This window comes from Trachurus trachurus, assembly GCF_905171665.1.
Source record: "Trachurus trachurus genome assembly, chromosome: 18".
Classification (NCBI taxonomy): domain Eukaryota; kingdom Metazoa; phylum Chordata; class Actinopteri; order Carangiformes; family Carangidae; genus Trachurus; species Trachurus trachurus.
In genome coordinates, this window is record NC_139909.1 from 10,226,994 (window position 1) to 10,251,083 (window position 24,090).

Sequence of the window (24,090 nt, forward strand, 5' to 3'; positions counted from 1 at the left end):
ATAGTTCAACATTTTTGAAAATTGGCCCATCGCCATGATCCCCCTAGTAATAGCAGTAGGTTCGTTACCTTTAATTGTTGGTCCAAGCTGCTTTTAGATCGGGGGAGAAGAATACCGAGCGGCGCAGCTACACTACGGAGGCTAATGGAATTTCTTGGTTTTGCTCATCAAACTCAGCAAATACACAACCAAAAAACTCAAAAACGCTGTGGTGGACAAGTTGTGACCTGCACATTTACCACGCTATGAGATAATAGCGGAAAGTTAAGAGAAGTGAAGCAAATACTCGGAACTACTTTCTTCAGTGAACCACTGGTCGGAGGGACACAGTGTGCGCACCTCAGCCAGTGCCGTAGTATACGGACGTATCTGCAGTAAACAGGCGCTTTTGAAATCACTCCGCCGAGCAGCCGTCTTGAGTGTAAAGTCCGACTTTGCCTCTAAAACAACTCCATCTCGCAACTTTCCGCTATTATCTCATAGCGTGGTGAATGTGCAGGTCACAACTTGTCCACCACAGCGTTTTTGAGTTTTTTGGTTGTGTATTTGCTGAGTTTGATGAGCAAAACCAAGAAATTCCATTAGCCTCCGTAGTGTAGCTGCGCCGCTCGGTATTCTTCTCCCCCGATCTAAAAGCAGCTTGGACCAACAATTAAAGGTAACGAACCTACTGCTATTACTAGGGGGATCATGGCGATGGGCCAATTTTCAAAAATGTTGAACTATCCCTTTAAGAAGTAAAAAAGTAAGAAAGGACAAAAGCTTGACTTGATAAAAGAATAAATAGTAAAAATTTGAAAAAATTATAAGATAATAAGATCCATGGAGAAGTAAGAAGCTCGAGCTGCACTACGCTTCCTCTTTAAGGAGGCCACCACCAGCCTATGATTGTTGCTGCTGTGAAGTTGGGGCTGGCTGTTTATTCAAAAGAGCTATTGAAGTCGGGAGGAAGGATTTATAGTTTACAGAGGTTGCTTTTAGGGCGACAAGCTCTGTAATGTCTGCCCGTATAGGTAACAGCTCCTACTCTAAAAACAGAATGTGTGATGGATCCTTCATCACTCCATGAGCCAGTCGAAGTACCTTCTTCTCAAAGATAGTCTGGAGTGTTTGAGAGTCATTTTTACCATTTATCGCTTTCATACCAGTATTTACCATTTTTACATTTTAGTGAGAGACACAAACCATGCTGCCATCTGATAAGACATACAACAAGAACAGAACAGCACTGTGGACCACTTGTCTCTTTATAATAGTGTAATATACTGGTGTATGCACCGGTCTGACTGGTTTAATACACTAGAGGTGAATGGATATTGGAGCTGCTGCCTCCGTCTCTCTGCTGGTTTTTCTGTTTTTTTTTTTCATTTTATTTCCAAAATATGAAGTCATTCGTTCTCTGCTGTAGACTGGTGGGGTGGGGGGAGAGGGTGGTGGTGGTGGTGGAGGAGGAGGAGGAGGGGTGAGGTTGAGGGTGAGGACATGCTTTCATTACTGTCCCCTTGTAAGGGCAATTTGCGGCGAGCAGACCGTGCAGCCGCCTCATTCCACAGTGTGGTGGTCGCTCGGTTTCCCTGCAGGACCGGAGCAGCTGCTGCTGCTGCTGCTGCCGTGGGCCAAAACATTTAATCTGCAGATAGTAATCTGATTATTTTCTTATCTCAAGTTTTTATGCTTCATGGATTAGTGTCTCTTTACTGAGAAAACAACGATAGTTGGGTCTGTGGATATAAAGAAAAAACAACTCAAGTGTTTGGGAATGATACGGAAATGGGAAACAAGCAGTAGAATAGGAAGAAAAACACTTATTAATAATATATATGTTGGTAAAAGACCAGGACTCAGGCCCACTGTTCCTCCTGATCTGGTCTGGCCTCATTGGAAATGATCCGGTGGTCGCCATTACAGCCGTCTGGCTCCGACATGGCCTCTAGTCCTGTCCATGGTTGATGCTACTTGTGCAATCAACCTTCAGGTCCTGATTGGTGCGTTTAAGATCATTTCCCAACACCACTGTTTCAAACAAGCACCCACTGACACCACTGACCTCCTCTAGTCAGAACCAATTTGACAAACTGGATCCTGGTAAATACATTAATTTCGAATTTCTTTTAATGCGCATTTCCCAGTAATTCGAATCACTTTGGATGGAAACATGGCTAATGTTCTTCTGCTGTCTGTTTACAATGTATTTCAGTAGGTATTAACTTTTTTTTCAAAAATTCAGGAATTTTTCAAACTTTTCGTGTCTTCATCATCCTCTTCAACAATTCAAGTAATTTCCAGCCATTTCATACAAAATCTTACATCTTCTACTTTTTAATTTATTCTCAGCCATTGCTTCAGCTATGTTAGCACTGGTTCATCAGTTTTCCTTCCTGTCAGGTTAGCTGTAGATTTCAACTATTCAACTATTACATTTAAACATGCAGGATTTAAATGTTTTCTTCTCCCTTTAGCATTTCTACTGCTTTTCTTTAAAAGACATTCATCTCATACTACAAGTTATATGTTTCAGCTTTAGCATTAGCCTTTTCAACATTGCTTTAGCAGTTTCTTAAACTAATTTAGCATTGATTCAACAATTTCTTCAGCTCATTCAGCATTGCTTCAGCAACAGCGTTCAGCTGCTTTCAGCATTCACACGCATTTTCTGCAGGAAATGCTTTCTTTTTCTAGTTTATTCAGCACTTCTTCAACCCTCTGAGACCTTGGGCTTTTTCACCCTCTGTGTTTTATTCTGTGAAAAAACTAAAGTCAGGAGGTCACATGACAAAAAGCTTTTACTGTCACCAGCCTGCAGACTGCTGGGCTCCATATAAAGCTCTCAGAGTACATGCAAGTAGTGTGAATGTTAACATTAGCACACATGAGCTGCCACCTTCATCCAGAGTTAATTTACCAGGGAAGAGAATGAGGGAAATGTGAGATGAGTCCTGACAGGAAGCAGGTGCGATGATGAAGTGTGTCAGAGATGGAAAAAAAATCAGATTTTCTAAATTTTTTCCCCATTTTTCTGCCCAAACTCTCCGACATCCAGAGGAACCTTGGAGTCGAGGCTCATTGAGTCCAGATGAACATTTGTACCAAATTTCATGAAATTCCCTCAAGGTGTTACGGAGACATGGTATAGATGGACAGACAGGCCAAAAACAATGTATAAAATGAAAACAGACGTATATCCAGTGAGTTTAAAGTCTTCTAATATAAAGCAGCTCCACCCTGTATAGCAGGGTTTTTAAATCTTCTTAATAAAATAAGGATAATATCTAAGACCATCAGTTTTTAAAGGGCTCTGCTGCTGAGTCCATCTGTCTGCAGCTTTAAATCTAAGAGTTAACATCAAGTTCATGGAGCGTCAGGAGATCATGTGGGTTTGGTTTTATGAATCAACCAATGAGTGCTTCAACCTAAACATCAATACTCTTACTATAATAAAAGACAGAGCTTCACTGGGTTTAGGCACTAACAGCAGATTTTGTTGGGTTTAGAAAAAGTTTATACTCCTGCAAAAATAAGACTTTCGTGACTATCGAACCACTTAACATCAATCTCTTGCATGAAGATCTAACCAACCCAACTTCCTCAGAACATAAACCTTCTCCATCTACACCTGTCATAATCACTACAGCCACTAGATGTCACCCAAACAAACAAACAAACAAACGATTTTGCTTCACTTTGCAGAACCGTCTGGAGAAGAAGCCGTTGAGGCCTAAAGCTGGTGAACCAATCACAAACGGTGGCGACAGAGAAACGAACCAAGTTGCATTTCGTTTACATGCAACAGAAGATCAGCTATCTTTTGATTCTACAGCAGCCACTCTCACATTGTCTTTGCAAAATTGGCAGAAGCCCTTGGACCCCATCGCCATCAATAACCACATTTATTGACGTTTTCCACCGCTCTGCAAACATCATCTTGGTTGGTTGCTCTGATTGGTTGGAGGTCTGTCCAATTGAGGCATTTTGATCTACATCCATTGGTCACACCTCTTAGTTAGTCAGGATATAAGCTTCTGAACTAACGACCTACGCACTTGTTTTTGGTTGGACTTTTGGTTTTGGTCTTGAATCAATAGATACCAGAGGACCATCAACCGTGTAATGAACAGGAACCGTCAGGATCATCTCACACAGCTTCAGTGATCAGAAATCTGCTTTAAAAAGTTCTGCTCTTGAGTCCAAAATGACCTCACGCTGCAAAAATGTTCAGTGTTGGAGCTGTAAGAGTGAGAGTCCTCCCACCTGACACACACACACACACACACATTGACGAGAGACTGTTTTTAATTCTCAGTCCTGGTCTCGGAGGGAAAGCGGACTCCACGGATCGGTGACAGTCCAGGTTTGTTTGGATGGACACGAGCGGCGTGGAGCGGCACACATGTTTCTCACCCAGTCGTGGGCGTGTTTATTTGAACTAGTCGGTCGCTTGTGGAGACACAGGGCTCGTTGTTCGGCTGGAGGACGGAGTTTGTTTATCTGACTCTTCTGTCTCTTCCTGTGTCCCTGCTGAACTTTATGATTCAATAACCACCGCAGAGCTTTTTCAGGGGATGGATAGTTGGATACTGCCCGCCTGTAGCACTTAGCGAATAGACGTCGTGATAAATAAGTGGAAAGAGTGTGAGAGTTTGTCAGTTGAGGACGATAAATTCCTGCAGCACATGTGTGTTTGAGTGTGTGATGTCAGAATCCTCCAGAGTCACACAGTGTGGAGCTCAGTATGGATCATTGAGGAGCTGTCAGTCATCGTTATAGTATTAAATGTTTCCATGGAGTTCACATCTGCTCCTGAACCCGTTTTAAAACCCGGTTAGGTCTTTGATCTCCATCAGAACCGGTCTCCTATAGGCCATTGGTTCCCAACCTGGGAAGAGATTTCAGGGGGTCCACAGAGCTTCGTCTGTTCTGAGGTTGTGAGGTTATCAGTGTTATATTTGTCCATATTGAAATTTTAAAATCCCAATAACACACCCAATTGGATACTCAAAACCATATAAAGAAAGACAATAGGAACAAAAACCTACAATACCTGCTTATGGGGGCATGATAACAATTATGACACAAAGGAAAGTAGACAGAAAGATAAAATAAAAATAAAACAAAATAGGATAGAACAAAATAGATCAATAATTCAGAATGGATTCAAAATGTGTATGGGGCTCCTCATTGTAAAATTACATACCCATGGCAAGGCTCCACCTATTATCAAGTGTTTACTTTTGTAAATAAAAGTTTGTATCACATTATTGTTTTGATGCGTCTGTTCGCAGGGGTTGGAAAAAATAAAAATAAAAAGGTTAGGAACCACTGCTGGTCTACTGATTAGAAGTTCAAGTCCAGACTCTGACAGTCCACAAGTCAAAGTGGCCTTCACTATCAAGATCAAGATCAAGATCAAGATCAAGAAGAACCCCGAATACCTATAAGGTTTGTTCAATGTACAAGTGTGATAAAGACCCCTAACTCCACTCACCATATTGCCTATTATACCCAACCAGGACTGGTATAAAAGGACCTTCTGTCCGACCTGGTTAAGGCTTGATGCCCAAACACGTCACAATTTGTTGGTTTTAAGGTCTAACATGACTGTTCCTTCACAATAAAAGCCTTAATCGTTTTAAAGAACAGTGTCTTGGAGGGTTTTTTGTGTTTTTAACATTAATTAAATTTAGAAAATAGATGAAACTGTAAATGAAACCAGATGAGTTTGTACCTGACACATTGGGATGTGACAGCTTAACAACAGTCGAACCAGACCGGAACCGCCCTGCGATGTCTTATTGTTATTTTTACTCACCGATGCGACGTGACCACAGGTCTGGACGTCCAGAACAAGACGTGCAGTAAAGCCAGACAGTGTGGTTTCTCACCAGGCTCATTTCATTATTAAAAAGACTCAGACCCAGTCAAGACCAAATAAATCTGTGCAGAAGTTATTGTAAAATACACCAGAGACTTTTTATTACAATAAACACTTGAGTCTGAGGTGGGAAGCCAAAGCCCTGAGAACTCCAACACTGTTATCCCAGAGAGGATAATTGATTTAGTCACTTACTTCACACTGTGACTGTTAATAAAACTAACCACAGAACAATGACTTCAACTTCATGCATATGTTGTTGTGTGTGTTGATCTAGGTAACGTAGAGTTTCATCAGTGAACTCAAATGAGAATCTGTGAACACACACGAGGACAGTGCATTTGAATTAAGAAGCAGGTGGTGTTAGGAAGTCAGCTAACGTTACCTGGATTTTAATACCCATCTGGATAATGATTTTTGCAGACAGGCAGCTGATTTAGTTATTTTTTATTTGTTTAACTTAGCTCAGTTTTGTCTGGCAAGTTATTTGTCTCCCACTCTGATTTCTCATTAAACCCATGTGGAAAAGACATTATATTATGTTAATACTTAGAAATGTAAGCATTTTTTTTTTCAATCAAAAGACAACACTTCCGTTTCTGATCAATTATCAATATTCTGTTTTAATTTTGTAGTGTCATTGGTCTCACAGCTACAAAAAAAAGGCAGTGGCAGAAATCATAACAGTATCAAACCAGGTAGAGAGGAAGTATTTACAAAGAGCATCAGTATCTGTAAACATAAGAGTGACACAATATGCAGACGATGAACTTCTGTTCATGATCAGTTCAATCTGTAGCAGCTCAAATCCAAATCATACAAACTGAAAATCACAAAGTGAAGTTGTATGGATTAACTTTTCTGAAGTGTCTGAATACTATTAATGATATTTTTTATTGATTGAGACATGTTTCTAAAAGCTGCTGTGTGGTTTCAATAAATACAAATAGAAAACAGAGCTGGTCACGAAGCCACTGACTAAAAAAACCATCAGCAGTTCGTTAAGTACCAGGAGACGTCAAATCTCATTAAAATCTGTACCAGCTGATCAGCGGACTCTGTAAACTTGATGCAGGGACTCTCATTAAAGGAATAGTTCACTCAAAATTGAAAGAAGTTTCAGAGTTATCCGTGGCTTCTCTGAGTTACAGGGGGTCTCGGCGTAGCAGTGCATGTCCATATAACGGTTGCAAATGGATATCAACTGTCTTCGTAACAAAAAGACACACCAAAAAACATCCAAATACCTCGATAGTGCTCGTATGTAATGTCCGTCTTGTATTGAAGCCCCGAAATGCAAAATTGTTCAGAAAAAAATTAAATAAGTTTAGTCTAGTCTTGTTTGTAACGGAACTCCTCTTCCTGGTCCGTCCAAATCTCGTGGGATTTGTGCCGGTGTCAGTGCGATTACTGACGCCGCCGCAAATCGCACGGGATTTGTAACTCAGAGAAGGCACGGAGGACTCTGAAACTTCTCCCAGCCCTTAGTCGACATGAGGGTGAGTAGATAATGAGTGCAATTTGAATTTTGGGTGAACTACTCTTTTAAACTTATTCCACCCAGCAGCCTCTTGAGGTCCGACCGCTTCCTGCCTCCATCAGGACGTCAGTTTGGTCTTGTCCTGCGCGACGCCGCCGGGGAGCTGGTCCGGTGAGATGTTAATCCTCCTCACGTTGAGCTCGGCGGCGAAGCCTCGGGCCTTCTGGTAGAAGAAGAGTGAGAGTTCGCGGTCGACGAGGAAGTTGTGGTAGATGGTGGCGAGGCGCGTGCACAGCTGCAGCTGCGACCGCTTGTTGCCCAGGTCCATGGCTGCAGCCAGAGCCAGGTGGTAGTAGCCTGCAGCGTCGAACGGGTCCTGCAGACAGAGCAGCAGCATACATGACAAAATGATACGTGTTCATTATATTGGCTGTTCAATTCAAATTCAATTCAATTCAAAACAACTTTATTAATCCCACAAGGGGCAATTCATTTTGAGCAGCAGGTAGTCGTGGTTTGTCTGATATAAAAAAAAGAAGAAATTTAATTAAACATAATTTATGTTAATAATAGAGAAGCTGGATGAGGACATGGTTGCATTTTTTATCATGTTATTTTGACATCATCATTCGTTTACCTTCATATCAAAGTACAATAGCTATTTTATAAGGAAATGTAATATATGACATATATGGCCCTATATCCAGGAAGGTGTCATATATTATCATCACATACATCATAAACTTTTATACGTATACACACATAATGTTTTTTGCATTATATGTTGCAATCATATATTTTGGCACTATAAACAGTATACTATATATATATTCCATATATATACATCTAGGTATAAATCTTTCACGTTTAAATATATTTACCTATGTATTATCAACAACATTAGTATGTGTATATATGTACGTACTATATGCAAATATAACATGTAACCACATACATAGGAATTTTTTATGGTTAAAATCTACACGACACATATATATTATTGACATATATTGCATAAATGTGAATAACAGACTACATGTTACTTACTACATCTATTACACATTTACATATATATTCTATGTATGCTAATGAACCTACACATTTATATATTTATATTTATATTTATATATGTCACTGTATGAAATTGCTCCATCATTTACATACATTGTTATAACATATTTGTTTTTACTTTATATTTGTACATATATTTCATAAGGAATAAGGAAATGTATTCTATGTACATGCATTGTCAGATATTGTCAAGGAGGAAAACTGGCACACGAAGAACCTGAATAAGACTGATTTCCATCCTGTGACCTCCCTCCTCACCTTCAGGTCGTAGAAGATGATGTCCCCCAGCGTCTGGTACACCCTGACGTAGTACAGCGTTTCCTCGTCGAACTGCAGAGGAGCTGGACACAGGGTCAGGGTCTTCAGGTAGTGATGCTCAGCCAGTTCAAACTGGCCCAGGCGGTGGTAGAGAGCGGCCAGACGGTGGTAGGCCACGCGCTCGTTCAGACTCTCACCTGTCAGACACACACACAGGAGGTCAGCAGCAGATACAGAGAAGGTTAAAGGGATAGTTCAACATTTGACAAATTGGCCCATTGCCATAATCCCTATAGTCATAGCAGTAGGTTTGTTACCTTTAATTGTCGGTGCAAGCTATTTTTAGAACGGCGGAGCAGAGCCGTGAGCTGCTCAGAGCTACGCTACGGAGGCTAATGGGATTTCTTGGTTTCCCTCATCAAACTCATCAAATACACAATCCAACAACTCCAAAACGCTCTGGTGGACAAGTTGTGACCTGCACATTCACCACACTATGAGATAATAACACAACGTTACCAGACAGAGTTGTTTTCGAGGGAAATACAGAGACTGCTTGATGAAAAACTGCCCCCGACGGAAACGCACATCAGCAGTTTTGCATGAATTTACCTTGAAAACAACTCTGTCTCGTAACACCGACAATTAAAGGTAACAAACCTACTGCTTAGACTATAGGGATTATATGGGCCAATTTACCAAAATGTTGAACTATCCCTTTAATAATCTCTGGATCTCAGAGAAGGAGCAGAGGATTTCCATCGTGTTGTGGTTCTGGTACCTTGACTCATGCTGATGTCCAGAGCGGTCTGAGCGAACTCCACCGCCTCGCCGTGCAGCTCCAGACTGAGCATCACCTCCGTCAGCTTGTTGCACAGCCTGAGCCGAGTGTCGACGCTGCTGCTCTTCACTGCGATGGGCAGAGCTCGGTCCTACAAACACACACACACACACACACACATGGAGGATGAGTTATCTGAAGTGTTGTTAGTGAGATGTTGGAGATGTTTGTTGTGGCGTCTCACCCTGTAGAAGGTGATGGCTTTGTCTCGGTCCTGGCTGCTGTTGAAGAAAATGTCTCCTGCAGCTTCCAGCAGCTTCAGGATGAACCTGGTGTCTCCTGTGCTCAGAGCCACGTCCTGAGCTGCCTGAGGGACACACACACACACACAGGCTTTTATTCTGAAGGCGATATACTGTATATTGTACATACTGTATACTGTAATTATGATTTTTTGGGGGGGGATTCAAGCAATTATCCACTCATGGGATGGTGAAGAAATGGACCCACCATCCAACACTTAAAGGATTTGGTTTCTCAGATTGTTTTTATTCTGAAATCTACTCTGTTTTTATTGCATCACCCAGAAAACAATCAGCCAATCAGAAGACAGACTGACTCAGAGCCTCTTCTCTTCTTGGTTGGCTGACACCGACCTGTTGTTTCCGTAAAACTATACTGAGATGGTTTTTGCTTCGTAAAACCACAAATATATCTTCTTATGGACCACACCCTCAAAATAAAACACAAAACTTTTTACGATAACCCTTTAATTTACAGGAATACCCAAGAAATAACAATTAATTGCATAGTAATGTCAAGAAATAGCCTAGAAATAACAATTTCATAGTAATGTCATGTTTTTCCATCAAGGCTAAAGATTACACATGCTTTTCATGCTTTGAATTTTTCCTCTTGCAATCAATCTTTATTTCTTGGCTATATTTCTCGACATTAGTATGAAATACACTGTTATTTCTAGGCTATTTCTAGACATTATTACGCAATTACTTGTTATTTCTTGGCTATTTCTTGACATCAGCAGCCTGTAAATTAAACGCTTACTCTATTTACCATCTTGTTATGCTTAATATTTTGTTTTCTTTGGATTATAATAAACTGGAGACATGTCCACTCATCCATTGTCCCTCAAATGATTCATGGTTCATCTAATGGATCGATGGAGCTGCTGCAGGTCGGTTTTCATATTTAACATTTTCCTGAGGTCATGTGAATTTATAGTCCGTTAAATCTCAGTGGTACAGGATAAATACTGGACCCGACAGCACGGTTTGTTCTCAGACCTGGACGTAGAGGTCCACCAGCTCCGTCTGTCCCAGCAGGTGGTAGATCTTCCCGGCCTGCAGCCACCCCAACGCCTCCTTCTCCCGGCAGCCCAGGTCGATGAAGATGCCCAGACTGGTCTTGGTGTAGTCCAGAGCCGCCCAGTACGCCCTGACACACACACAGACACACACTCACAGTGAACTGGCATGTTAAAGGGATAGTTCACCCAAAATTCAAATTTCACTGATTATCTACTCACCCTCTTGTCGACTAAGAGCTGTGAGAAGTTTCAGAGTCCTCCGTGCCTTCTCTGAGTTACAGGGGGTCCACGCAGCAGTATTTGTCCATATAATGGTTGTGAATGGATACCAACTTTCTTTGTCCAAAAAGATACACCAAAAAACATCCAAATACCTCCATACTGCTCGTCTGTAATGTCCCTCTGTGGCACTGACACAGGAAGAGCAGTGAACTGAGGCACTGGGAGCTTCCGCTACAAACAAGCTTAAAATATAGACTTCAATACAAGACGGACATTACAGACGAGCACTATGGAGGTATTTGGATGTTTTTTGGTGTGTCTTTTTGGACGAAGAAAGTTGGTATCCATTCACAACCATTATATGGACAAATACTGCTACGCGGACCCCCCTGTAACTCAGAGAAGGAACGGAGGACTCTCACAAAATTCTCACAGCTCTTAGTCGACATGAGGGTGAGTAGATAATGAGTGAAATTTGAATTTTGGGTGAACTATCCCTTTAACTAATCTATGAATGATAAAGAACGAACAAACAAACACACACACACACACACACACACACACACCTGTCTGTGGTCAGAGTGAGGTAGAGCTGGCTGACGGCCTGCAGCGCCTCCCCCTCCTGGGCTCGGTCCCCTGAACGCCTCAGCAGCTGCACCTGGTGCTGGTTGTAGATGATGCACTGCGCCTGGTCGGGACTCTCGCGGCCGTACAGACGACACAGCTCTCTGGTCGCCGTCAGCTGACCTGGAAAACACCAACACACACACACAGTTACACACCTTTTGAATGAATGAATGAATTTATTTTGAACGAACATGTCTAAAATGAAAAAAATATATGTAAAAAACTAAAACAAAAACTATAAGAATCATCAAATCATATTATGTACAAGTTTGAAAAAGGAGTAGGAAAGAATCTCCTACATAAATCATCTACATAAAGGCCTATAAAACCTATATATACGTAAATATCCATAATATCCCATATGTTTAGCAATTTATTTTTATCCCTCATCTTCCATAAACCTATTTAGAAATATTTTACCTTGTTTTAAATATATTTATGTGTGTACTTTGCTTTAACCCTTGCCTTTATCTCTCTCTATGCACATGCTTTAAAGGGATAGTTCAACATTTTTGGCAAATTCAAAGTCATAGCAGTAGGTTCGTTACATTTAATTGCCAGTGCAAGCTGTTTTTAGATCAGCGGGGGCAGAGATGTGAGCTCTGCGCGCGGTACTTTTGCCTTTCCCCTCATCAAACTCATCAAATACACAATCCAACTCTCTCATGGACAAGTTGTGACCTGCACATTCACCACACTATGAAGTAATAATGTAATGTTACAAGACGGAGTTGTTTTCGAGTTAAATGCAGCCGGAACTAGATTCCTATATGTATTATGACAATGGGCCAATTTGCCAAAATGTTGAACTATCCCTTTAAAACAACAACAAACACCCAGAATTCAAAGAGAGCAGATGCACCTACAGTCCAGCAGGTTGGCGTCGATGGCCAGCAGCAGAGCCCACTCGTAGCATCCTTTCCCATAATGCACCTGCTGCTGCCTGACGTAGAGCCGGCCCAGCTGCAGCAGCACGGCGATGAAGTTGCCCTGGTGACCGTCTCCGTCCAGCTCCGAGAACAGCTGCACCGCCTCCGTCAGGTGTCCCATGGCCAGGCCGCGAGCTCCGGCCTTCAGACACAGCAGACCTTCATCATGAGGAGGAGGAGGAGGAGGAGGAGGAGGAGGAGGAGGAGGAGGGACAGAGTCAGAGTCCCACCAGAGGACACATTAATCATGTCAATCACAACTATATAGATATAGATTTTTATATTTCAATGAACCATGTCAGCAACACATGTATAGATATATTTTTATATTTCGATGAATCATGTCAATTGCAATTGTATAGATATATATATACATATTTTTTTATAATTCAATGAATCAAGTCAAACACAACTGTATAGATTTATATTTCTATATTTAAATGAATCATGTCAATCGCAGCTATATAGATTATATATATACTTTTTTACAATTTAAAGAATCATGTACCTTTTCCTGTTATCTACCGGTCCTCCGTCTTTATGGACTTTTTATGTTAATTGTTGTATTATTTTGGGGACTACGGATGTAATTTAGCACACGTGCTAAATCCGGTGTATTTACTGTGGGTACTATAGTACTCACTGTTCATTAATATGCATTGTCCCGACTAAATAAACAAATAAAGTAAAGTACATCTGTCTGTCTGGTCTGGTCTTACCCAGGTTGGCCTGAGCCACGGCCCAGTTCTGCAGGTCCTCGTACTCCTGGCAGATGTCGATGGCGGCCTGGTAGCTCTCTGCCGCCCTCTGCAGGTTCCCCACACACCGGAGGGCCACGCCACGCATGTTGAGCACCACTCCTTCAAACACAGTGTAGGTTAACTATGATGACACCTCCTGTCCTATATTCCTATATCCAGAGTGATTATATAAATATATATAAACATCCTCAAGATCTGAAGACATTAGTGTATTACATATAGAAAAAACAATAGGAAAACTGTGGCCCTTCTTTACCTGATTTTGTAATATAAGATAAGATAAGATAATTTAACACAACACACAGTAAAAATAGAAAAATAAGAGAAAGAATATAAACAATCTTTGAAAATGAATTAATAGTGTAAAGAATTCTATGTGCAAATGTTATACTGTATGTCTGGATTTATACAATCTCTATACAACTCTATGACTTCAATTACTTGATCTGATTTCAATATTGATATTTTTACTCATTCAAATTTCATTTATTTTCTCTTCTTCTTTTAAAAGTTGTTTTTATGGGTCTTTTTACCTTTATTTAGTGATAGTGAGAGAGATGGACAGGAGCCTTAATGTTGGGCGCTATACCAGGTGAGACACATAAACTAATTCTCCAGAAGAATGAAATACAATGATTTCAGTCTCACACAATAAAAGCTGCAGTCAGGACAGAGTTACAGTCAATAATCTATAATATATAATAAAACTGCCAACACCTGTAAAGCTTATTGATATATTGTATGTAGAGTCATTAACCTGTACAGAGACAGACGGGTCCTATAAAAACAACAGTTTGTGTATAAGTCATGTGCTGAAACTATGTGTTAAAGGGATAGTTCACCCAAAATTGAAATTTCACTCATTATCTACTCACCCTCATGTCGACTAAGGCTAAGTACTAGACTAAGTCTATATTTCAAGCTTGTTTGTAGCGGAAGCTCCTCTTCCCGGTTCGTCAAATTTGGACGAACCAGGGAAGAGGAGCTTCCGCTACAAACAAGCTTGAAATATAGACTTATTTAATTTTTTCGGGACATTTCGGGGCTTCAATACAAGACGGACATTACATACGAGCAGCATGGAGGTATCTGGATGTTTTTTGGTGTGTCTTTTTGTTACGAAGACAGTTGGTATCCATTTGCAACCGTTACATGGACATGCACTGCTACGCCGAGACCCCCTGAAATTTCAATTTTGGGTGAACTATCCATTTAAAGGGACAATGAGTAAAACAAACCTGTTAAACAGCTGGGTCATCATAACTGTAACATGTAACCGTGGAAACCCACTGACCTTCCTGCGGGGTGGTGCAGTGCTCCGGCATGGAGGACAGGACGGCGTCCAGGATGTCCAGAGCGACGCCGGGCTGGTTGTCGTCGATGTGCAGCCAGGCCAGCCAGATGAGGGCGCCGTTTCTCTCCGGAGCAGAGACGGCGGCGTTGGCGGTCGCTTTTTTGGCCGTCGCTTTTTTTTGAGCGACGGCGACCTGCTGCTGCTGCTGAGCCGGACCGTCGTCATTGACGAGGCGATGCATGAGGCCGACGGCTCGTCCGACCATCCGGTGCTTGTAGAAGAGCTGGCAGAGACACACGGTCAGCTGGTGGAGCAGGACGCGGACTCCTCCTCCGCCTCCTCCTCCTCCTCCTTCTCCTCTTCCTCCTCCTCCTCCTCCTCCTCCTCCTCCTCCTCCTCCTCCTCCTCCTCCTCCTCCTCCTCCTCCGTCCTGCAGCCGGACGAAGCCGAGCGCCTGCTGCAGGAACGGAGCGAGCTGCGGCGGGACGGCCGGCCCCGTCTCCCGCTCCGCGATGACCCCGTGGTTCAGCTCGTGCACGTTGTCGAGGACCAGACTCATGGCGAGGAGACAGTCGCCGAGCCCGGCCGCCGGCTGCAGAGCCGCCGTCCGGGCTGCGCTGACGCCGAGGTACGGGAGGCCGAGCCGAGCGTAGAGCCGCCCGAGGCTCAGGTAGCCGTGACTCACAGAGACGCTCCACGCCGTCGGAGCGTCGGAGCAGCAGAGAACCAGGAGTCTCTCTAGGAACGGGACGGCCGGAGCTCCGTCGGCCGACGACCAGTGGTGCTTGGCCAGCAGGAAGCAGGCGCGGGCCTCGGCCTTCCGGTTGTGGGACAGCACGGCTTTCTTGAGGAAGTACTTGAGAGCGGCGTCGTCCTCTAAGCTCCGCAGGCAGTCGGGGACGCCCAGGATCAAGGCGACGAGTCTCTGCGTGACGGAGAAGAAGCTCTCGGTGTTCTTCTGCAGCAGGTAAATGGCGGCGAGGTTGGAGTAGACGCTCGCCAGCAGCCGCAGGTCCCTGAAGGCCTCGCGCGGGAGGCCCAGCGCCTCCTCGAAGTAGACGCGCGCCTGGCTGAACTTGAGCCGCCCGGCGCAGAGCTTCCCCAGCAGGAAGCACAGGCGGGTCTGAGACCAGAGGAGCCGCTTCTTCCTGGCGGTTTCCCTGGCGACGCCCAGGAAGGAGACGAGCTCGTCCTCGTCGGCGTGGCCGCGGAAGGCCGAGGAGGCGAGGAGCTCGGGGCCGAGTCGGTACAGGACGCCGAACTCCGGCCGGTAGTCCCGTCCCTCCAGGAAGGAGAAGAGCGGCACGAAGCTCTCCGTGTTGTTGTTGTTTCCCTCCACGGTCGGGTGGACGGTGAAACACGGAGGACTCGGGTCGTCTTCGGCCTCCGAGGACGGATCGGAGTCGTCCAGAGACCCGGTCCCGGTCCCGGTCCCGGTTGCACCGAGATCCTGTCCCGAGGTTTTCCCAGAGTCCAGGATCCTCTGAATGTTTCTCTTCAGCTCCGTCTGTTGAGTCTCGGGTTCAGTCAAACTTCTGGCTGCAACAGAACAAACACAGCGACACTAAAGATTAAAAAAAAAGATAAATAACAAACACGTTGATGTGACGTTCAGGTAGAAACACTCACCTGCTGGTTTCTTCTCAGCGTCCTGGCAGCTGAAAACATCTGGAGCAAGTGAAAGAAACTGAATTAGATCATGAAACCTCCACAACTGGTGATTAGAAACCATGAAGAAGAACTTTCAGGTGAACTTTACACTTGAATGAGTTTTTTTTTCTGTGATATCATGTTTTTCTTGGTGGCTGTTCCCCTAAATTAACTTTTTATCTATTTAACTTTTTATTCATTTTAGTATAATATGTTCATGCTTGCTGTTTCTGTTCTGGGGCTTGACTTTTAACTAACTATTTTGAATGTCAGGTTAGCTAACTTCTAGGCTTCCAGGCTAACTTTTTTTTTTACTAGGAGCACAGTGGCCCCAAACTTAAAATTTTAGGAGCACACACCACAAATCGACTTGCAAAGCACATTTTCTTTTCATTCATGATCCTCACACAGATTGACCTGACACCTGTGATGACAGAAACCAGATTCTTTGAGTTGTCCCTTCTATGTTTCACCAGTGTTTACATTTTTTTTTAAATAAATAAACAGCAAATCTACATTTACTTAAATTTACTTGCACTGTCTCAAATTTCCGGGGAAAAATGCCTACCCTTTAGGGGCAGTTTGGAGCCCTGAATGTGTTGAACGAATTAATATCTATGTAATAATGGTAGCTGCAAAACTGAATTGCCCTCCAGGATAAATAAAATTGTATTCAATTCAATTCAATTCAGTTCCAATGATGAGGCTCGGTGGCAGTGATCCAGTTTCTCTTTACCCAGTTTGTAGCTGTGACCGGTGTCGTCCTGAGATCTCTTCTTCAGTAAAGCCGTCGTCTCCTCAATGACTTTGTCCTCGTGCAGACTGAAGAACGTCCTCTCGTCTTCGTCAAAGAAAATATCTGCTGAGCTGCAGAGAAGACGACGACAACAACACAATGTAATTCTAATACACATCATTCAATAGTTGCCATATAATCAATATTGGTGCTACACCCACTCGTAAGTGTCAGTGGACGGTTTCACTAGACTCGTCTTGACCAGTCCCACTTCTCCTGTCACCTCCTTCCTGCCCGTGAACCAATTAAAACACGACACCAGGAGTCCCACGATGACGATGCGTTCACCAGGCGCCAGGCTCAGCTCGTCCGGGCCCTCGGCATCGTACTCCTCCGTGGCCACACACGTCCCCCTGGCTGAACAGAGCAGAGAGAACATGGAGGCTTTTAAACAAGGAAATTAACATAACACTGATCCTGTCTTCTCATTGGCTGACTGTTTTCTTTAGTGATCCAATTAAAATTTAACAGATTTCAGAATAAAACACAAAATCCTGGAAGGGATAGTGAGTTTAAGTGGGCGGGGCTTGGTGACTGCTTCGTTGTGACATCACAAAGTGACAGGAAGTCCTGACGGCTGGTTTTAAGGCTCAGTTTCTGAATACAGGCTGTGTGCATTTCTCTGTGGACTGAGGCTTTGATACTTTCACAGTATTAATATAGAACCTAGAGCTGCTTTATAATCACACTACACATGGACATCTACCTTTATACTGTATGGAGCTTTAATACAAACATCTACCTTTATTTTGAAGGAGCTTTAACACAAACATCTACCTTTATTTTGAAGGAGCTTTAACACAAACATCTACCTTTACTTTGAAGGAGCTTTAACACAAACATCTACCTTTATACTGTATGGAGCTTTAACACAAACATCTACCTTTATTTTGAAGGAGCTTTAACACAAACATCTACCTTTATTTTGAAGGAGCTTTAACACAAACATCTTCTCTTACCAAACTGCAGAGGGAAGTCACAGGCTGGTTTCCCGTCTCCGACTAAAATGCCCTCGGCACAGGATTTGAGAAACCACCTGTGAACAGACGGGATCGACGTAGATAAGAGGAGGAGAACCAGCTCATGGACTCCACACACAGAGGCTCTGAGTTTGTACCGTGTGTGAGACTCACTGGTGAAACGGAGCGACGGGCTCCAGAGCTGGTTTGGGAGCGGTTCCTCGGCCTCCGTCGGCCAGGGACAGGACGGTCCAACCGGAGCCCAGGAAGGGCGGCTCGAACTGGGCCACGTCTCCCTGCTCCAGGTACAGGTCTCCGCCAGAGGTGGAGCTGTCAAACATCTGGTTGGCGGTGCAACTGGCAAATAACGAACCTAAAGACAGAGAGGAAGACAAGGTGTGAAATACTGTCCTTATCATTAACTGTATCAGTTAATGTTTATAGTTTTCATTAGGGCCATTGTGGCCTTTACAATGTTAATAACTCCCCAATACACCAGACCTAGGTGATAAACTGTAATAAAATGTGATCAATAACACTCTATAAAATCATCTAAAACATATTATGATATTTCTACAGTCACTCTGATGGTTCAGTTGCAGTATATTAGTCGTTTTATAACTTCTTTTTTCTTTGCAGCAGCTTCCTGTTCTGACTCTATCACCCACCGTCCTGCATGAGGATGCGTTTGTAGATGAGACCGAGCGTTTCCTCCTGGATGGAAACTTCAATAGAGACGTCGTCCTCCACAGAACTGAGCCAGAACGTCTGGTCCAACAACAAACTCTCCATACAGCGACCCAGGAAACCTGCAGAGGGGGCAAAGAAGTGGTGATGATGAAATTTGACACAGTCATTATCGTCATTAATCATCAGTTTTATTTGATTACAACACGTACCTATTGTGTAATACGTGGTGAACTTCCATATCTCCTCAAATGTTTTGAATCTTACGTAAATGACTTTCTCTTCGCTGTTGATGGAGATGAGGTGAGCAGACAGCTCCTATACAGACAAGGACAAGGACACAGTTATAACTACACAACATGAAGGCTGTCTGTCTAACAAATAATATAAAACCACACAGAGGTGTCTGAGAGTCTGAGATATTCTGATATTTCACATGAACCTGAAAATATTTGGAAATTGTAAGGATTCAGAAACATTTTGAAAGATACAAAGTTGTGAAGTTAAAATAAAGAGGAAATGTATTATAAAATGTAACAGATTTCTGCTCTTTCATACAGAAATCGTTCATTCATGCAGCTGCAGGAAGTTGGTGACTGTTTAACAGCTTAAAATGGCACAAAGTGGTCAGGTGTGTGTGTGTGTGTGTGTGTGTGTGTGTGTGTGTGTGTGTGTGTGTGTGTGTGTGTGTGTGTGTGTGTCGAGCTGTACGTACCATGAAGAGGGCGTTGACCTTGGTGCTGTCGACCTGCAGGACGCGCAGTTTCCCTCTCAACATTTCCTTTAACTGGTCGTCTGCAGGAAGACGCCCCGGACCTCGGACCACGTCCAGCAGGACAGGCAGAGCTGAGGACAGGGAACAGACAGGGAACAGACAGGGAACCGTCAGATAACAGAAAATAGGCAGGGAACAGACAGGGAACAGAAAACTGGGAACAGTTGAGGAACAGTCAGGGAACAGTTGAGGAACAGTCAGGGAACAGTTGAGGAACAGTCAGGGAACAGTTGAGGAACAGTCAGGGAACAGGGAACAGAAAACAGTCAGGAAACAGTTAAGGAACAGTCAGGGAACAGGGAACAGAAAACAGTCAGGGAACAGTGAGGGAACAGACAGAGAAGAGTTGAGGAACAGTTAGGGAACAGAAAACAATCAGGGAACAGTTGAGGAAGAGTGAGGGAACAGTCGGGGAACAAGGAACAGAAAACAGTGAGGGAACAGAAACCAGGGAACAGTTGAGGAACAGTCAGGGAACAGAAAACAGTTAGGGAACAGTTGAGGAAAGGTCGGGGAACACAAAACAGTCAGGGAACAGTCAGGGAACAGAAAACAGGGAACAGTTCAGGAACCGTCAGGGAACAGAAAACAGTCAGGGAACAGTTGAGGAACAGTTAGGGAACAGTCAGGGAACAGAAAACAGTCAGGGAACAGTTGAGGAACAGTCAGGGAACAGACAGAGAAGAGTTGAGGAACAGTTAGGGAACATTCAGGGAACAGGGAACAGACAGAGAAGAGTTGGGGAACAGTTAGGGAACAGTCAGGGAACAGTTGAGGAACAGTCAGAGAACAGAAAACACTCAGGGAACAGACAGAGAAGAGTTGGGGAACAATTAGGGAACAGAAAACAGGGAACAGTTGAGGAACAGTTGAGGAACAGTCAGGGAACAGTTGAGGAACAGTCAGGGAGCACATCTGATGTCAAAGTTAGAATGACACCAAAATGATGGATAAATGATTCAAGATGACGATGTAAGTCAGTGGGTTAAATTTCAGTCATCAGATTCTCAACACAACAATACGTTGTTATAAAAATATACTTTTGAATGCTTCAGTATTTTTTATAATCAAGAACTCGCGTGTGTCTGTGTGGCGATGAACGACTGTAGTTACTAAGTTAATATTTGATATAAACAAGACAACAAGACAGAACGACACTGTGATGAACCTGCACACGGCTCCTAACTTAACTCTCAGATTAATGAGTGACTGCAGAGGAACTCACTCACAGGTTCAAGGTGTAAACCACCACTTTTAAATTAAACACATCATGTGCTCGTTCTCGTGACTCGAAGACAGCAGCAAAGCATCATGGTACATCTGCTCTGCTAAGCGGGCAGAATGAGGACGATACCCACTGACGACCAGTGTGTCACATGGTCAGTGCATGAGACTGGCATGTGATGTGTGAAGAGTAGACCGGTGTCCGTTACAGTACTATCAGCTGGTGACATCACACACAGGTGAGTTTTTACCTGCCGGGACGTTCTCCTCACACGGCGACACAGTTCCCTTCACACTCACAGCATCTGTAAAGATGAACCACAGCTGGAATCAGAGAAAAATCACACAGAAAAAACACACTCTCTCTACTTTCAAAGCGACGGTTCAGTCAGTGGAGTTACAGGAAGTTTGTGGGTTTGACCTCTGACCCCGGCAGGATGGACTCTGTGTCTCCTCCTAAAACACTGTTGTCAGATCATCAGACTGTCACTGTGAGAGGGAAGTCTCTATATTTATCATAACATGGGGTTATTTCTTGTTTTTAATGGGTTAATCAATGCATAAACGACTGGATAACTGTGTTTTAATGGATTATATTTTTAATTCAGAGGCCTCGCTTGTGGTTAAAAACTTAAACACTGACAAAACTAAATAAAATATAATACTTAAACATATCCTAATTGATTATAATATTTAGTTAAAACACCTTAAAGGAGAAAAATATATATTGATATTTTTTGTTTGCTGTTATTGTAGCTTTTAAAATCTGTTTTATTGCATCTCCTTGTCAATTTTCCTGCTTTGATTTGATCTGTGAAGCTCTACAGCACTAACTTGTATGCAAAGTGCTATTAATTGTCTAATTGATTGACTGGTTCATTGATATAAGCCATCATTCTTAACTAAAAACTCATTTCTGCTGTGGTATCCTTAATCCAATATCCCATTTAGCTCCAGCGGATGTTAAAATAATGCAAGTGGTGATTGATATAATTGATTATTTCCTATCATAAGCTGTTCAATTATCTGTCCCATACCCCACTATACTCAACCACCTGGAGGTCTAACAACAGTTGACTGTACCACGTCACCTGAGCCCTATGTAATCAGCAGTAATAGTACTTTGTAGTGAATAAAACAGCAGTATCAGTATTCAGTACAGACCCATGGTGCTGGTTCCGAGGGGACCGGCTGCTCCCAGCTGGCTCTGCCCGTCACAGCAGCTCTCTCTCCGGCACCTGCGGCTCCCGGTGTCTCGGTCCGACCGGGATCATGAGTCCCGTGCAGCACATCCAGATGCAGGCGACACAACTTTGTGTCACAGAGCGTCAAGCTGACCGCAGGAACTGCTGCTGCTGCTTTTCAAAATAAATGTCATGTTGACAGGAGTAATAACCAGTACGAATTTGGATTTTTAAACAAACTAAATATTTATTATAGTTTGTTTCAGCCAATTTGGTAACCCTTTCATTTACATGGCGTTAATTGCCTATATAGCCAATAAATAATGGTCAATTTCATAATAATGTCATGTTTTTCATAATGGCAAAATATATACACATGCTTTGCATTTTTGGGGAAAGGCCATAATTTTTCTCCACCAAGTCCTTGCAACTGACTGTTATTTCTGGGCTATATCAATCATTATTTCTTGGCTATATTTCTCAATATTATTATGAAATTGACCGTTATTTCTATCTAATCTAGGCTACTAATAGACATTATGACGCAATCAATTGTTATTTCTTGGCTATTTCTTGACATTATCACATGATTAACGGCTTGTAAATGAAAGGGTTACCCCCAACTTTATGAATATTTGTTTGGTCATTGTAAAAAATATTCATAATGTCAAAAAAAAGAAAAGAAAAGTACATTTTCAAAACATTATAGGCCTATCATAAATTATTGGGCTTGTTTTGAGATTTGAGAGTATGTGTTTTAATTTTAATGTGTCCATCTATCCTGTCAAATGAAAATCATAACATGACCCTTAATTTGAAATGACATTCGTTCAACTTCCTGTTTTACTTTGATGAACTTGACTTTTTTTTAAAAACTTTTTTTTATTGACACAGCCCTAAACCTTGATCAGTGATCTATTGATGTATATGTTGTTTCATTACTGTCCCCACACTGTTTCAGACTGTAAATGTAAATATGATCAATTATTTAATGTTGAGATTTAACTCCTGTCCTCAAAATCCAAGCCTGCACAGTTTTCAGGTTAATAATCACCCACTGAACAAACAAAACTCCTTCTGTGACCAAACCACTCTGTGTCTCTCTCCAAACTTTCTATTTCAATGTGTCACCGTGTGTGTGTTTGTTGACCGTGTTAAACACACACAGCTACACACACACGCACTGTGAGTTTCCAAACATCCCAGGAACTCACTCAGCATTTCCTTTCCTCCGCTCCGGTTCCTCTGTGGAACCACTGAGCGCCTCCAGAACTGGAGCAACACTCAGGAATTTATTAGAGCAGCTGACACACAATCACAGGAAGAGGATCACAAGTGCAGTGATGGCTCAGCACTAAAAGTCACACAACAAAATCTACTTATAGTCCTGTCATTACACTCTCTCTTTGTTTTTATTACAGTTTCAGAGGGGTAAAGTACAAACCTCCGATGATGGAGATTATAATAAAACACCTGCAGCAGTGCTCATAGTGAGACTGTGGAGATTTATAGAAATGTTTGTGTTAAAAATGTCATTTACATTTTAATTTACAGTTAATAAAAGTCAAGTCAAATTTATGTATAGCACATTTCATACGACAAGCGATATAAAAAAAAAGACACTGTAATTCAGTCAAAATGAAAAAGGGCTCTTGGTACTCAATTATTTACCTACAATTTGGCCAGAGTTACAAATAAACATGTGAATGTGAGATCATTGTGACCTTTGATCACCAAAAATTCAATGAGTCCAAATCAATGTTTGACTAATTTAAAGTGACTAAATCACGGTAAATAGATGAGCAAAAAAACAAAACAAAACGTTTGCCTCCTTAATATTATATTTATCCATGTTATAATTGCCTCTCTCTCTTAAATATAACATACATTTAACAAGAAAAAAAGTTATAACAACCTGATAATAACCCAGAATCTACATTATTATTACTTTGAAATATTGATAAACGTGAATTATTGATATAATGGTCATGTTCGATTATTGATTTAACCGTTAGAGGGCGCTACGTATAAAAAATGATCAAATTGGTTCAGCCATTTCTCGAGTAACATTAAATGTGTTTTCAAAATAAAAGTCTTACTGTTGAACCAACGCGATGTCGCTTTTATTTTGTAGACAGACAGACCCCCATCACTTCCGGCGTCGCTGATAACTCCGGTTTGCGTGAAACAGTGATA

At 42.4% G+C, this 24,090-nt stretch overlaps 1 protein-coding gene across 1 annotated transcript in view; it reads right to left on the bottom strand.

Moving 5' to 3' along the window:
- The window catches only part of sh3tc1 (SH3 domain and tetratricopeptide repeats 1), a 207,336-nt gene extending 185,337 nt beyond the window's left edge, over positions 1-21,999 (bottom strand). Inside the window, exons 1-19 of the mRNA XM_083993045.1 lie at positions 21,875-21,999; positions 20,962-21,015; positions 19,427-19,557; positions 18,924-19,029; positions 18,693-18,833; positions 18,199-18,397; positions 18,025-18,101; positions 17,227-17,422; positions 17,006-17,136; positions 16,249-16,287; positions 14,620-16,158; positions 13,284-13,424; positions 12,502-12,723; positions 11,575-11,755; positions 10,764-10,914; positions 9,704-9,826; positions 9,460-9,610; positions 8,679-8,875; positions 7,285-7,725 (exon numbers count right to left, since the gene is read on the bottom strand). Coding sequence (XP_083849171.1) covers positions 7,468-7,725; positions 8,679-8,875; positions 9,460-9,610; positions 9,704-9,826; positions 10,764-10,914; positions 11,575-11,755; positions 12,502-12,723; positions 13,284-13,424; positions 14,620-16,158; positions 16,249-16,287; positions 17,006-17,136; positions 17,227-17,422; positions 18,025-18,101; positions 18,199-18,397; positions 18,693-18,833; positions 18,924-19,029; positions 19,427-19,557; positions 20,962-21,015; positions 21,875-21,878 — 4,041 coding nt within the window. The 5' untranslated portion in view covers positions 21,879-21,999 and the 3' untranslated portion in view covers positions 7,285-7,467. The remainder of the gene's footprint in view (positions 1-7,284; positions 7,726-8,678; positions 8,876-9,459; positions 9,611-9,703; positions 9,827-10,763; positions 10,915-11,574; positions 11,756-12,501; positions 12,724-13,283; positions 13,425-14,619; positions 16,159-16,248; positions 16,288-17,005; positions 17,137-17,226; positions 17,423-18,024; positions 18,102-18,198; positions 18,398-18,692; positions 18,834-18,923; positions 19,030-19,426; positions 19,558-20,961; positions 21,016-21,874) is intronic.
- Positions 22,000-24,090: the final 2,091 nt, after the last annotated feature.